The 12,497-nt window shown below is 34.5% G+C and overlaps 4 protein-coding genes across 14 annotated transcripts in view; 3 read left to right on the top strand and 1 right to left on the bottom strand.

Annotated features, from left to right (window-relative positions):
* Positions 1 to 3,091, top strand: part of LOC112328040 (wall-associated receptor kinase-like 22) — a 97,246-nt gene extending 94,155 nt beyond the window's left edge. The window contains exons 2-4 of one of the 5 annotated variants that reach the window (XM_052455254.1): positions 337 to 1,177; positions 1,348 to 1,458; positions 1,826 to 3,091. In XM_052455254.1, the coding sequence (XP_052311214.1) occupies positions 343 to 1,177; positions 1,348 to 1,458; positions 1,826 to 3,036 (2,157 nt within the window). In that variant the 5' untranslated portion in view covers positions 337 to 342 and the 3' untranslated portion in view covers positions 3,037 to 3,091. Of the gene's footprint in view, positions 1 to 336; positions 1,178 to 1,347; positions 1,459 to 1,825 lie in introns of those variants that run through there. The other 4 variants (XM_052455253.1, XM_052455243.1, XM_052455244.1 and 1 more) reach the window with 4 other exon arrangements.
* The window catches only part of LOC112326133 (wall-associated receptor kinase-like 22), a 129,057-nt gene that overhangs the window by 27,570 nt on the left and 88,990 nt on the right, over positions 1 to 12,497 (top strand). For 2 of the 7 annotated variants that reach the window (XM_052455279.1, XM_052455277.1), the window contains exon 2: positions 8,036 to 8,127. The exons of the other annotated variants lie outside the window; for them this stretch is intronic. In XM_052455279.1, the coding sequence (XP_052311239.1) occupies positions 8,036 to 8,127 (92 nt within the window). The remainder of the gene's footprint in view (positions 1 to 8,035; positions 8,128 to 12,497) is intronic. 7 annotated transcript variants of the gene reach the window in all.
* Positions 1 to 12,497, top strand: part of LOC7476788 (wall-associated receptor kinase-like 22) — a 151,579-nt gene that overhangs the window by 83,937 nt on the left and 55,145 nt on the right. The gene's annotated exons all lie outside the window — the stretch shown is intronic.
* The window catches only part of LOC112324893 (probable CCR4-associated factor 1 homolog 11), a 41,003-nt gene that overhangs the window by 22,922 nt on the left and 5,584 nt on the right, over positions 1 to 12,497 (bottom strand). The window lies entirely within an intron of this gene.

Genomic DNA, 12,497 nt, shown 5'->3' with positions numbered 1-12,497 from the left:
TGGAAGTGTTTATTTTTTCTAAAAATTTCAAGCTCGAATCTCTCATTTGTAAACAAAATAAAAAAAATAATCAAAACCATATGAAAATTGACTAGTAACTCTCCGAACTGTACAATTGACTAGCTTACAGTACTGAACACAAATTTTATATTCATTACTTCCTTGAAAAATTCAATTTGAACCGATCTCCGGAGACCAAGTAACTGGACGACTTTTCAACTACATGCTACTGAAAATCTACTTTCCACCAGTGTTTATTCTTTAATTATACTAGCTGGTTTGACCCGGTGAGTCACCAAGAAGGTACAAAGAAACATCTCAATTCTTGCTTTACAGGGATATATGAACTTATTTAGGAGCGATTTGGAATCAAAACTTTCAAAAAGAAAAGAAAAAAAAAGGGGGGAAATGGTTTGGAAATTGGTGTTTCAATTGATGTTGATGATGCTAATGTTTCAAATAGCAGCAACAGCAGCACCGATTGCAAGGTCCGGTTGTCCAGATCGTTGTGGAGACATCAGCATTCCATACCCCTTCGGAATACGAAAAGATTGCTACATGAACGAATGGTTCGCCATAGAATGCAATGCAACTGTCAACCCTGCTAGAGCTTTTATAAGTCGAATCAACATGGAGTTGCTGAATATTTCAGCTGAAAGAGCCACTGTTACTGTCAAAAGTCCAATAATATCCTCGAACTGTACTGGCAGGGAAGATGGTGTGCCTCTGAATTTGACTGGAACTCCTTTTGTCTTCTCCAGAAACGATAATGTATTTATCGCAGTAGGTTGTAATACTCAAGCTTTAATGACCGGAATCACGCCAAAACTCATCGGTTGTGTGTCTACCTGCAGTGACGTAAAGAGTAAAAAATTCTGTCAGGCTTCACCCCCATCATTCCTTCAGGTTTTCAATCCAAAATTAGAAGCTACAGATGATAATCAAGATAGAGAAGGATGCAAGCTGGCCTTCTTGGTGAACCAGACATGGTTCGAATCGAATATCAGCGATCCATTCACATTGCAATATAGAGATTATGTTCCAGCAGAGCTTGGTTGGACAATGAGTTGGAATGATGATGATCCCGTGTATTGCAGAGGATATTACAATCGATCTTTTGGATCCGAATGCGAGTGTGATGGGGGCTATGAGGGCATCCCTTACCTTGGATGCATAGGTAAATACTTTTTTCCTCCAAAAATATGAGTGATGACAGCATTTTGTTTGTTGAGAAAATGATGATTTTGCTATGGGAATGGTGGCTTGCTAATTTTGTTAGTGATTTCTGTCCTAACATTGGATAATCATCTTATTCGTTTTGGATTTTTGCTCTTATTATTTGATTAGATGTGGATGAATGTAAAGAATCGAAGCATTCGTGCCGAGGGTTACTTAAATGTGTAAATACACGGGGGTATTTCAATTGCGAGATCAATAAACTTTATATAGCCTTGATAGGTAAGTCTATGATTTCTTCTCTTCTTCTTCTACTTTCTTGCTGTCGTTTTTCTTGTTGTTTTCCTTACTAAGATGGTAAATAGGGGTATGGCACCCTGTACACCCCCTAGGAAACATTGGACTCAGTAAATTTTGTTGTTGTTGTTTTAATGGAACCTCTTTTGTATTAAAACAGAGAAGAAGCTCTTGGATTACACTAAAATGTTAAGCACTTGTCATCATTTAGAGTGAGCCAAAAGATTAAATGTATAAAATACTAGCTACTAAATCTAGCTTGTTGCTATTCAGTAGTCACATATATATATATATGCTGATGATTGCACATGTCAACAAATTAACTTTTTCTTCGTTGTTGTAAATAATGCAGTTATAGGCGCAGTTGTCTTAGCATTGTCATTGCTGATGGGCATTTGGTGGTTATATAAACTTGTAAAGAAATGGAAAAAGATTGAGCTCAAAAAGAAATTCTTCAAACGAAATGGTGGGCTATTGTTACAGCAGGAATTACTTGCTGCTGAAGGTTGGGTTCAAAAAACAAAAATATACAGTTCAAAGGAGTTGGAAGTAGCCACTGATCGTTTTAATGTGAATAGAATACTCGGTCAAGGTGGTCAAGGCACAGTTTATAAAGGGATGTTAGCAGATGGAAGGATTGTTGCTGTTAAGAAGTCCATGGTCGTTGATGAAGGAAAGCTTGAAGAATTTATCAATGAGGTCGTCGTTCTTTCACAAATTAACCATAGGAATGTGGTTAAGTTGCTCGGTTGTTGCTTGGAGACTGAAGTTCCGTTGCTAGTCTATGAGTTCATTCCCAATGGAAATCTTTACAAGTATATCCATGATCAAAACGAAGATTTCTTGTTATCTTGGGAGATGCGATTACAGATTGCCATTGAAGTTGCTGGAGCACTTTCCTATCTACACTCGGCGACATCCATTCCAATTTATCACCGTGACATCAAGTCTACAAATATACTGCTAGATGAGAAATATAGAGCAAAAGTATCTGATTTTGGATCTTCAAGATCTATATCCATCGATCAAACTCATTTGACCACTCTCGTGCAAGGTACTTTTGGCTACTTAGATCCCGAGTACTTCCAGTCTAGTCAATTTACAGAAAAAAGTGATGTTTATAGCTTTGGAGTGGTTCTGGTTGAGCTCATAAGTGGACAAAAACCGATATTTTCTGTAAGTCAGACAGAGACTAGAAGTTTAGCCACGCATTTTATTATGTTGATGGAAGACAATAGACTGTGTGATGTTCTTGATGCTAGAGTTAAGGAGGGCTGTCAGAATGAAGAAGTTATCTCTGTTGCTAATCTTGCGAAAAGATGCTTGAATTTGAATGGGAAAAATCGACCTACAATGCGAGAAGTCACATCAGAGTTGGAGAGGATAATTGGATTGTCTCAAAAATTGCTAAATATTCAAGAGAACTGTAAAATATCAGAAAACACCATGGATGATGCAAGCAATGATTGGGATGCAGTTTCGACATCAATCACCGGTGATTTTGATACTGGCAGGACTCCATCATCCGATGGTGAACCACAGATAAATATTACAGCGTGCTGATTTTACAAGACATATCAATCGCTGAAAACATATACGCGTCTCTGTTTTTCTTTTCCCTTGTTCCTATTTTGATGTGAATTTATAGACACACACACATAGATTCCTCGCTCTCTTTATATTTTTTAATTCCCTATGTAATCTTCCTTAGCAACCCTCATCTTCTTAATAGGAATGCCTTATTTATAATATTCTCGATTACTATCAAAAAAAAAAAATTATACAAAAAAAACATGCAAATTGCTTTATCCTCGGGGCGGACGTTATGCTGATTAATTTGCAAGTCAATAGTTTTGAAATTAATTTGTACATGTTCAAAGAATAATGTAGTCGATGTCACCTTCTGTCGGTTCAAATTCTTATGTTTGAGATTTCGGTTAAATTTCTCCATGGTAGAATTTATGGGATCAAACCTTTATGTGTGTGTGTGTCTATAAAATGAGATAAATCTTTTATTGACGTGCGATATGTCGTGGAGATGTTTATAAATCGGATAAACAAGACAAAGCTAATGAAGAATTCCAGAGTCGTCAAACACACAATTTAACGAAAACAATTATAATTTTAGATTCGATCATTAAATTTGATCAGAATATTCAATAAGCCAAGTTTTATAGAAGGATTAGCTTACTGTAATTAGTTAAGATCCGAAAGGCCTTCATATTAGGCATAGAATGTAAACCCCGTGTTAAACAACGCAATTCCCAAGTGAAAAATAATAAATTAAAAAGAAATTTTGTCATGACTAGGGGTGAAAATTCATGGTAATTAGTGTAAAACCTTCGACAATTAAAAGAATAAATATGCTTGTGAAAAATTACTGACGGCCAAGGATTTGATGGAAATAACATGTAGGATACTTAAAATAGTGGGATTGTTGTAAATAAAAAAATTTACCTTCTTTCTCCTACAATGCCGCCAGTTTCGCTTCAAAAAAGGGGAGAGGAGAAATTTCAAAAGAAATTCTTGTTTTCTCTCACCAAATTGGCATTATAGAGTGTACATGAGCGGGTAATTGCTATAAAAAAATTGATTGAGAAAAAAAGGGTTTGAGAGGTTGGGAACATAGAAAAATAGAGAGAAAGTTGCAAAATTGGAGGAGAAAAGAGAAATTCTTGGGATTTCTGGCAAAGGGATTAACAATTTGGGTTAATTGATTGTGGTAAGTTGTTTCTATTACTCTAAATGCACTTTCTTATGTTAATTTTCAAATTTAAAAATTTAGGGTTTATGCGTGTTTGTGTTTGGAAAGGTGATATAGTGTAGTTATTGGTTAATTTTGAGTTAGATAACATGGTTAAGGATTAAATTAAAGATATTAAAAACTATTTTTTTGAAATTTGGGACCATAAGTGGGCGGCCATAGTAGGGATTTTACAGGAATGTGAAAACTTGATTAAACTGTGTAATTTTGATATTTTAAAATGATATGGAATGTTGTGATGTGGATTGTTAGGAAGTTAGTTATTGCTGCAATATGTTGAAATGGTGTAAATGTGTAATTTTGGCTAAATTGTGTGATTTTGAGGGTAAAAAGATGATGTGATTCTTAAACTTGAATAGTATGATGATAAAATTATGTTTGATCATGATTATGATTCTTGATGAATTGAATTTCTAGATATGGGATTATGTAGGTTGAATGTGAAATGATGGAAGGAAAAAAATTGTGTAAATATTGGTGTTTTAATGATTTAATTATGCTTAGAAATTGTTTGAAAGTTTGCAATTTAAAAGGTTTTGTGTACTAACTAAATTTTGATTGAGAAGTTAATAATGAAAAATATAAAATTGTAATTTGAGATACAATTAATACTATGAAAAGAATGATGATGTGATTGAATAAGTATAAACAATGAGTTAAAATGATTTGGGATACTAATTGGGGATGTATCCTTGAAAATCAAGAGAGATGTCCAACGTTGATCTAGCAGTTGAGGGAGCTCACACTAATGGAATACCGGGTAGGTGCCACCACTATACTATGTCATGTAATTAAACTTGATGCATAGGTTAATAATTAATATTTTCAAGCTGTAACAAGTAAAAGAATAAATTAGTAATTATTCTAGTTTTTTTGGATAATTGTTCACGTTACGCTGCGGGTCGTATCAAATTTTTGTTGAACATAAAAAAATATTCAGGTGCTGTCAACATGTTTTCTAGAGAAAAAAAAATGTTATGTGGAGGTTGATCCAATGTGACATAGTCAATTTTACATGTTCAAATACAACTCGAACAACCGGTAAAAAATATAGTTTGACTAAAAAAATCAAGATGATATCTTTTTTTAAATATTAAGACGACAATATATTGGATTTGCCTGGATTTACTCGAATCGACTCTGATTTACTCGGATCAAATCAGATTAACCTACTAAATCTTCAACCTAAATTATGAGACTTTAATGACCTTATAGAAAGCAAATAAAAAAATTATTAAACTCAATTCTCAATCAAACCCATATTGAAAGATGAAATTGAAAAAAAATCAATTGAAACAAATTATGATGTTCAATTCTCAATCAACTCAATATTGAAGGACAAAATTAAAAGAAAATCAATTAAAAAAAGAACACGAAAAAACCACATGAATCAACCCAAGTTAACAGACTAAACTTGTGACCTAAGTCATGAGACCGGGTTAACCTTATAGAAAACAAACCGAAATATATTATAAAACCTAATTCTCAATCAATCTAATATTGAAGGATGAAATTAAAAGAGAAAAAATTAAAAAAAACAAAAAAAATCGAGGCAACTCGGCTATTCTATGACTCGGGTCATGAGAATATGATAACCTCATAAAAAGAAAATAAAAAAATTATAAACTAAAATTCTCAATCAACCTAATATTGAAGGATTAAATTGAAAAAAATTAATAAAAAAACAAAAAATTATCTCTAGTCAACCTGTACTAACTTGTCATTGTGTATATAGGTACTAGTGTAGAATAAAATTTACACGCACATGATTATTCAATGTCGGGTCATTGCATTGAAGATGTTGTTTTTGCTATTTTAATTATTTTTTCCAGTTTATTTAGAATTTTAATTACTTCTTCTACTTTGCTTTGGACTTTTTGGTTTAGTCAGTTTTTGTCTTTATATAAACTATCATTGTGTTATTTTTTCCCATCAAATTATTGAATATTAAATTAATTTTTTTAGAAAAATATCATATTCTTCCCTACATGCAAGTTTCTCTATAATTTAGGGTTGTAACCTAAAAGGGCTTAGTGTTGGATGCCACGGTGTCGGGAAATTAAATTGAATCTCGATTAATGTTTGATTTAATAAAATAAAATAAAATAAAAAAATTAAAGCTATTGTGACCGGATTTGAATAGCAGACCTCTTTTCTTGCAAATATCATGGACTGAATTGTATAATCATGGAAGAGATTTAGCTCTTTTGTTTTTTAGATTCCTTGATTTGTTTTTTAATTTGATCTTTTTATATTAGTTTTTTTTTTCATATTGGATTTCATAGTTTTTTTAAGCTATCTAAATATAGGGATTCCATAATATTGAGGAAAAATAATAAACTCTTTGATATTCTCAGAGGTCGACCTTTGTTGCTGACATTGCAAAAAGATGCTTGAATTTGAATGGGAAAAGTCGACCTTGAATGGGAGATTTCACATCAGAGTTGGAGAGGATAATTGGACTGTCTCAAAAAGAGCCAAATATTCAACAAGCAAAAAAAAAACCTCATGAATGACGCAAGCAATGACTGGGATGCAGTTTCGACATCAATTACGGGTGATTTTGACAGTGGCAGGACTCCATCATCTCATGTGAACCACTAATAATTATTAAAACATGGTGGTTTAGATGATTGGGTTTTCCCGTTGTTATTGTATAATAAAAATAAAGTTTGCCGAATCGCTTTAAAACACATGTGTGTCTGTCTCTGTTTTTCTTTTCCCTTGTTACTATTTTGATGTGAATTAAACATATAAACATGTAATATGCTTCATCATGTGGGTGTAAATTATGCTGATTTTGCAAGTCAATAGTTTTTAGATTAATTTGTCACAGAATAATGTCGTTCGATGTCAACTTCTGCTGTAACAAAGGAGGAGAGAAAAATATGAGGATTAGGGTCCACATAGAAACACTCAGTCCAATAACTTAAGTTTGAGATTTCACATTGGAAATTTCGGTTAAGTTTCTCCATGATATAGAATTTCTATAAAAAAAATTGATTTAATCAACGGACAAAACTTGAAATATATAAGCTTTAATTTAAGAGTTATAATGGATTATTATTTTCAAAAGATATGTTCATTGTAAGTAGTACTTATCTACTATTTCTAGATATTCCACATTATAATAAGATCTTGGCATGCACTCTAGAGAAACGACTTTTCTTCCCCCGTTTTATTCATAGCATCTCGTCTACACGCTACCTTTCTATCTTTAATTTCTCTATTCTGAGTCCCAACACATTTAAGTGGTTCAAAGCCTACTGTTTCTTCTCTTTAGTTTTAGACTAATCGTCTTTAATTTGAGAGTCTTAATTTATAGTCTAGTGGAATTTATACATTATTAATCAAAGCTTGGTAGTTGGAAAGAAACATCCTAGCTCTCTAAATCCTACGAATACTCAAATTAAAAATATGGAAGGCCACCATATTATATATATATAGATAGATTGAGAGAGAACTTTTCTTTGAATTTGCTTCAAATGATTTGGACAGTTCGTTTACTCTTTTAAGGTAGTCTTCTCTGTCTCAATTAGTATTTTTTTTCTTACAAAAAGAGGGAGCAAAGAAAGATCTTTCCCCTCTCTCTCTCTCTCCTTCCATTATTGATCTCCAGCAGCATCTAAATCTGCAATAGAAGGGAAGGCATGATTCCTCGTAGTGTCTCTCTAATTTTTTTCCTGCTATTTCTAGTTCCTGAAATAGCAACTGTATCAGCACTAATTATAGCGAAGCCTAATTGTGCAGACACTTGTGGAAACATCAGCATCCCTTTTCCATTTGGAATAGGAACAGGTTGTTCCATGAATGACTGGTTCTCAGTTGATTGCAACAAAACAACTGCGGATTCTCCCAGCAGGGCTTTCTTAAGCAGAATCAACATGGAGGTCTTGAAGATTTCATTAGGGAACAGTAGGGTTCGAGTAAACAGTCCAATAATTTCCTCCGGCTGTTCTGGTAGAGGTGCCAACTTAGCCTTTAATATGACTGGAAGTCCTTTCGTCTTCTCTTCGTTAAATATCTTCATCGCAATGGGCTGCAACAATCGTGCTTTATTGAACCGAATTGAGCCAGAAATTGTTGGGTGCACGTCAACTTGCGGTGCTAATAATTTGACTAGTTCTAGTACAACAGGTGAAGAAAAGAGGTACTGTTCTGGTAACAATTGCTGCCAGACTAGAATTCCCTCGAATCTCCAGGTGTTCAGCGCGAGTTTGGGGACCACAGAGGACCCTAATGATCAAGGAAGAAATCAATGCAAGGTAGCTTTTATAGTAGACCGAGGATGGTCCCTGGACAACATAAAAAGTCCCGAGGCGGTGCAAGATATGCAGCATGTCCCAGTATTCCTGGATTGGTTTATGTATAGTGATGACATCGGTGTGGAGAATTCTGATGCAAAGAATTGCAGCCCCCCTGTACAATTAGTTTCTGGTAGGTGGGGTTTGAGTACATTAACATTGTATTCCAATTCAACTACTTGTAGTTGCAACCTGGGCTATGATGGCAATCCGTATCTTCCTGATGGATGCACTGGTATGATTCGAACACGCTTAATGTGATTTAATCTTTTCTTTTTTAAAAAAATAATGTAGTACTGAAGCTTACACAGCAGTCAGAAGCTCGACTTAATAGAATAGAGTTGAAGCATAAATTCACCATGCAATATCATTCTACTTTTGGATGGCTCCAATCACATGAACATACTCACTCATTGGATTTCCTGAATCAGATATCGATGAGTGCAAAAATCCCAATGGAAATTGGTGTTCGGGGATGACAAAATGTGTGAATGTACCGGGTGGGTACAAGTGCGAGCTCGACAAAGCTAAGATCACTTTCTTGAGTAAGTTCCTGTCTCTTAATTCTTTTTTCCTTCGTAATTCATAGGAACCTGAAACATTGGTTTAGAGGATAAATTGTGTTTGGAAGACAGTAGAAATTATATATTTTCCCTTGTCTGAGAGAATGGAATGGGAGCTACGAGAAAATTAATTCTCGTCCATGACTGCCATTTTTATCTCCCCAAAATGGATAGAATGAGGCAATGACGATATAGTACTTTCTTAATTATTAATTTACATCTTTACCCTTCTCTAAGTACCCTTGGTTCTCCTGTAAATCATAGCATACGATATAATTCTGTTCTTTTTAATTTCACCTTTTTTTTCTTTCTTTTTTAATTAATTAAATATAGACAAGAACTGGATACTTAATGTACAATTATCTATAATTACGCTTTTCCACTTATATGAGAAAATTTTAAATTGTTTGCATGGTTTTTTTTTTTTGTGAATATACAATAACATATATGAATATAAGAATTAAAAACAAAAGTATATAAAAAAAAATATACGGCAGAAGGTTACCTCAACCCAAAAAAGATTTAATTAACCACCTTGTTGACATAGATTGTTGTTCAATAATAATACGTATGTATGTATCTAACTATTTTTTTTATTTTTTTTTCCTCTTGCGAGCAATGGCAGTTCTAGGTGCGGCCACTGGATTGTTGTTGCTGCTTGTTGGTATTTGGCGGTTATATAAACTTGTAAAAAAAAGGAAGAACATTGAACTGAAGAAGAAGTTCTTCAAACAAAATGGTGGTTTATTGCTGCAGCAACAATTATCCTCAAGTGATGGAAGCATTCAGAAAACAAAAATATTTACTTCTAAGGAGTTGGAAAAGGCAACCGATCGTTTTAATGATAATAGAATACTTGGTCAAGGTGGCCAAGGAACTGTTTATAAAGGAATGCTAGCAGATGGAATGATCGTTGCTGTTAAAAAATCCAAAATGATGGATGAAGAAAAGTCGGAAGAATTTATCAATGAGGTCGTCATCCTTTCACAACTCAATCACAGAAATGTGGTCAAGTTGCTAGGTTGTTGTTTAGAGACGGAGGTTCCTCTACTAGTCTATGAATTCATTCCCAATGGAAATCTCTTTGAGTATATTCATGACCAGAAGGAGGAGTTCCAGTTTTCATGGGAAATGCGACTAAGGATTGCTACTGAAGTTGCTAGGGCACTTTCTTATCTTCATTCCGCAGCAACCATTCCGGTTTATCACCGTGATATTAAGTCTACAAATATACTGTTAGATGAGAAGTTCAGAGCAAAAGTATCAGATTTCGGAACTTCAAGATCGATCGCCATTGATCAAACTCATCTAACCACTCATGTTCAAGGCACTTTTGGATACTTTGACCCAGAGTACTTCCAGTCTAGCCAATTTACCGGAAAAAGTGACGTCTACAGTTTTGGTGTTGTTCTTGCAGAGCTCTTGAGTGGGCAAAAACCAATTTCTTATGAAAGGTCAGAAGAAAGGGGAAGTTTAGCCACTCATTTTATTCTTTTGGTGGAAGAGAACAAGATATTTGATATTCTTGATGAACGACTTATGGGGCAGGACCGTGAAGAAGAAGTTATCGCAGTCGCTAATCTTGCAAGAAGATGCTTGAACTTGATTGGAAGGAAACGGCCAACAATGAGAGAAGTCGCGATAGAGTTGGAGCAGATTCGGCTGTCAAAAGGAGCTCTTCATCCACAACAATGTAGTAAAGAACTTGAAAACATCTGGGATGAAGTTCCCAACGTATGGGAAATTGCTGGGCCTCCTACTTCAGTAACAATTGGCGATTTTAGAAATGGCACGGCTCCATCTTTGGATGTCCAACCATTGATTTCTCACGAAACATGGTGATTAAGGACATCCACGACATTTATGTTCATTTGATTTGCATGAGTTTTAGACAATTTTATAATTTTCTCGTTGTATTTCCCTTCATCAGACGTTCCTCAACTAATCGAACAACATGTATAATTAGTATTTTGTGCCTTGTGGTGGTTCTATTAATTTATGATCTCTCCGTGTGATTTTATCACTCCTTTGATTTTCTCTATCTCACCCCAGTACTTCCAACAAAAGTTACTGTAAATCCGAAAGTTGAAAGATGATATTTTAGTTTCAGTCATAGTTTTTAAATTTGGTCTAATTTGGCTCAGGTTTTAATTTAAACAAAAAAAGATATTAATCCTGTCAAATTTAATCTAACTCAGCAAGATCAACACCAAGTTTTTTTTTTTAAAAAAAAAACAAAGAATAATGAAATAATATCTTGATCCAATGATACAATAAACTGTACCTTTTTTAAATTAGACCTCAAATAATCAGGTTAAAGAGCACTTGATCATTCCTTTTGTGGAGGATTCCTTTTGTATATTTAGTGGCAACAACGGTATTGAAAGGTATATGAAGTAATCCTCTAAAAAGTATGGGGAAGATATTTTTCTCGCGCCACTATTCACCAAGAAATAAATCATTGTGGATAGTCACGATGATTTTTTTTAGTCCCTCTTCTTTTCTTTTTTATTGCACCTTTATAGGCCCAAATTGATAACCAATTATAGTACATTTATTAAAGAAGGCAAGCTTCAAAGATAGGAGACTAAAATAAAAAAACACAACAAAAAAAGATGGTTATGCTAAAATTAAGGCTAAATGTAAACTTTAGTCTCCTAACTTTTCAAATTATAAGCTTTTCGATCGTCCCTAACAAAAAAAAATCCTCCCCCTCCTACTGCTGGTGTTGAGAGCAGTATTTATAGGCTAGAGGGGAGCGTGCTGCTGTTGCGCGTGGGGAGCAGGGGACACCGGGTGAGGTCTCCAATGGGCGTGGCTTTGCAGGGCATGCCTGCACTATTTTCTATCCATGGGGTTTTGGGTTTTGGGAGCAGCATACGGGGAGAGAGAGGCGAAACTGTTTTGGTTATATATATATATATATATATTGTTTTTACTTATTTTATTTGTAGGGATACCCAAAAATAGGTTACAACAACAGATGTCCTCTCTTTATAAGAGCAGGGGTAAAAAAATATTGGTGTAAAAAATTAAGGGTCGAGAGATCAATTTTATTTAAAAAAATATAAGGATTGGAAAAGATGAGCAGGGTAACTTGGTGGAGCATGCATGATGAGGCCGTGACACTATCGATGCATGCGGCCTCTTTCTCACGAAAACATCAGGGATGAAGTTCCCAACGTATGGGAAATTGCTGGACCTACTACTTCAGTAACAATTGGCGATTTAGAAATGGCACGGCTCCATCTTTGGATGTCCAGCCATTGATTTCTCACGAAACATGGTGATTAAGTCCATCCATGAGATTTATGTTCATTTGATTTGCATGAGTTTTAGACAATTTTAAGATTTTCTCATTGTATTTCCCCTCATCAGACGTTCTGAAACTAA

Source organism: Populus trichocarpa, chromosome 1, assembly GCF_000002775.5.
Source record: "Populus trichocarpa isolate Nisqually-1 chromosome 1, P.trichocarpa_v4.1, whole genome shotgun sequence".
NCBI lineage: Eukaryota > Viridiplantae > Streptophyta > Magnoliopsida > Malpighiales > Salicaceae > Populus > Populus trichocarpa.
The sequence above is the reverse complement of the archived record's forward strand: the minus strand, read 5'-3'. Positions and strand labels throughout refer to the sequence as shown.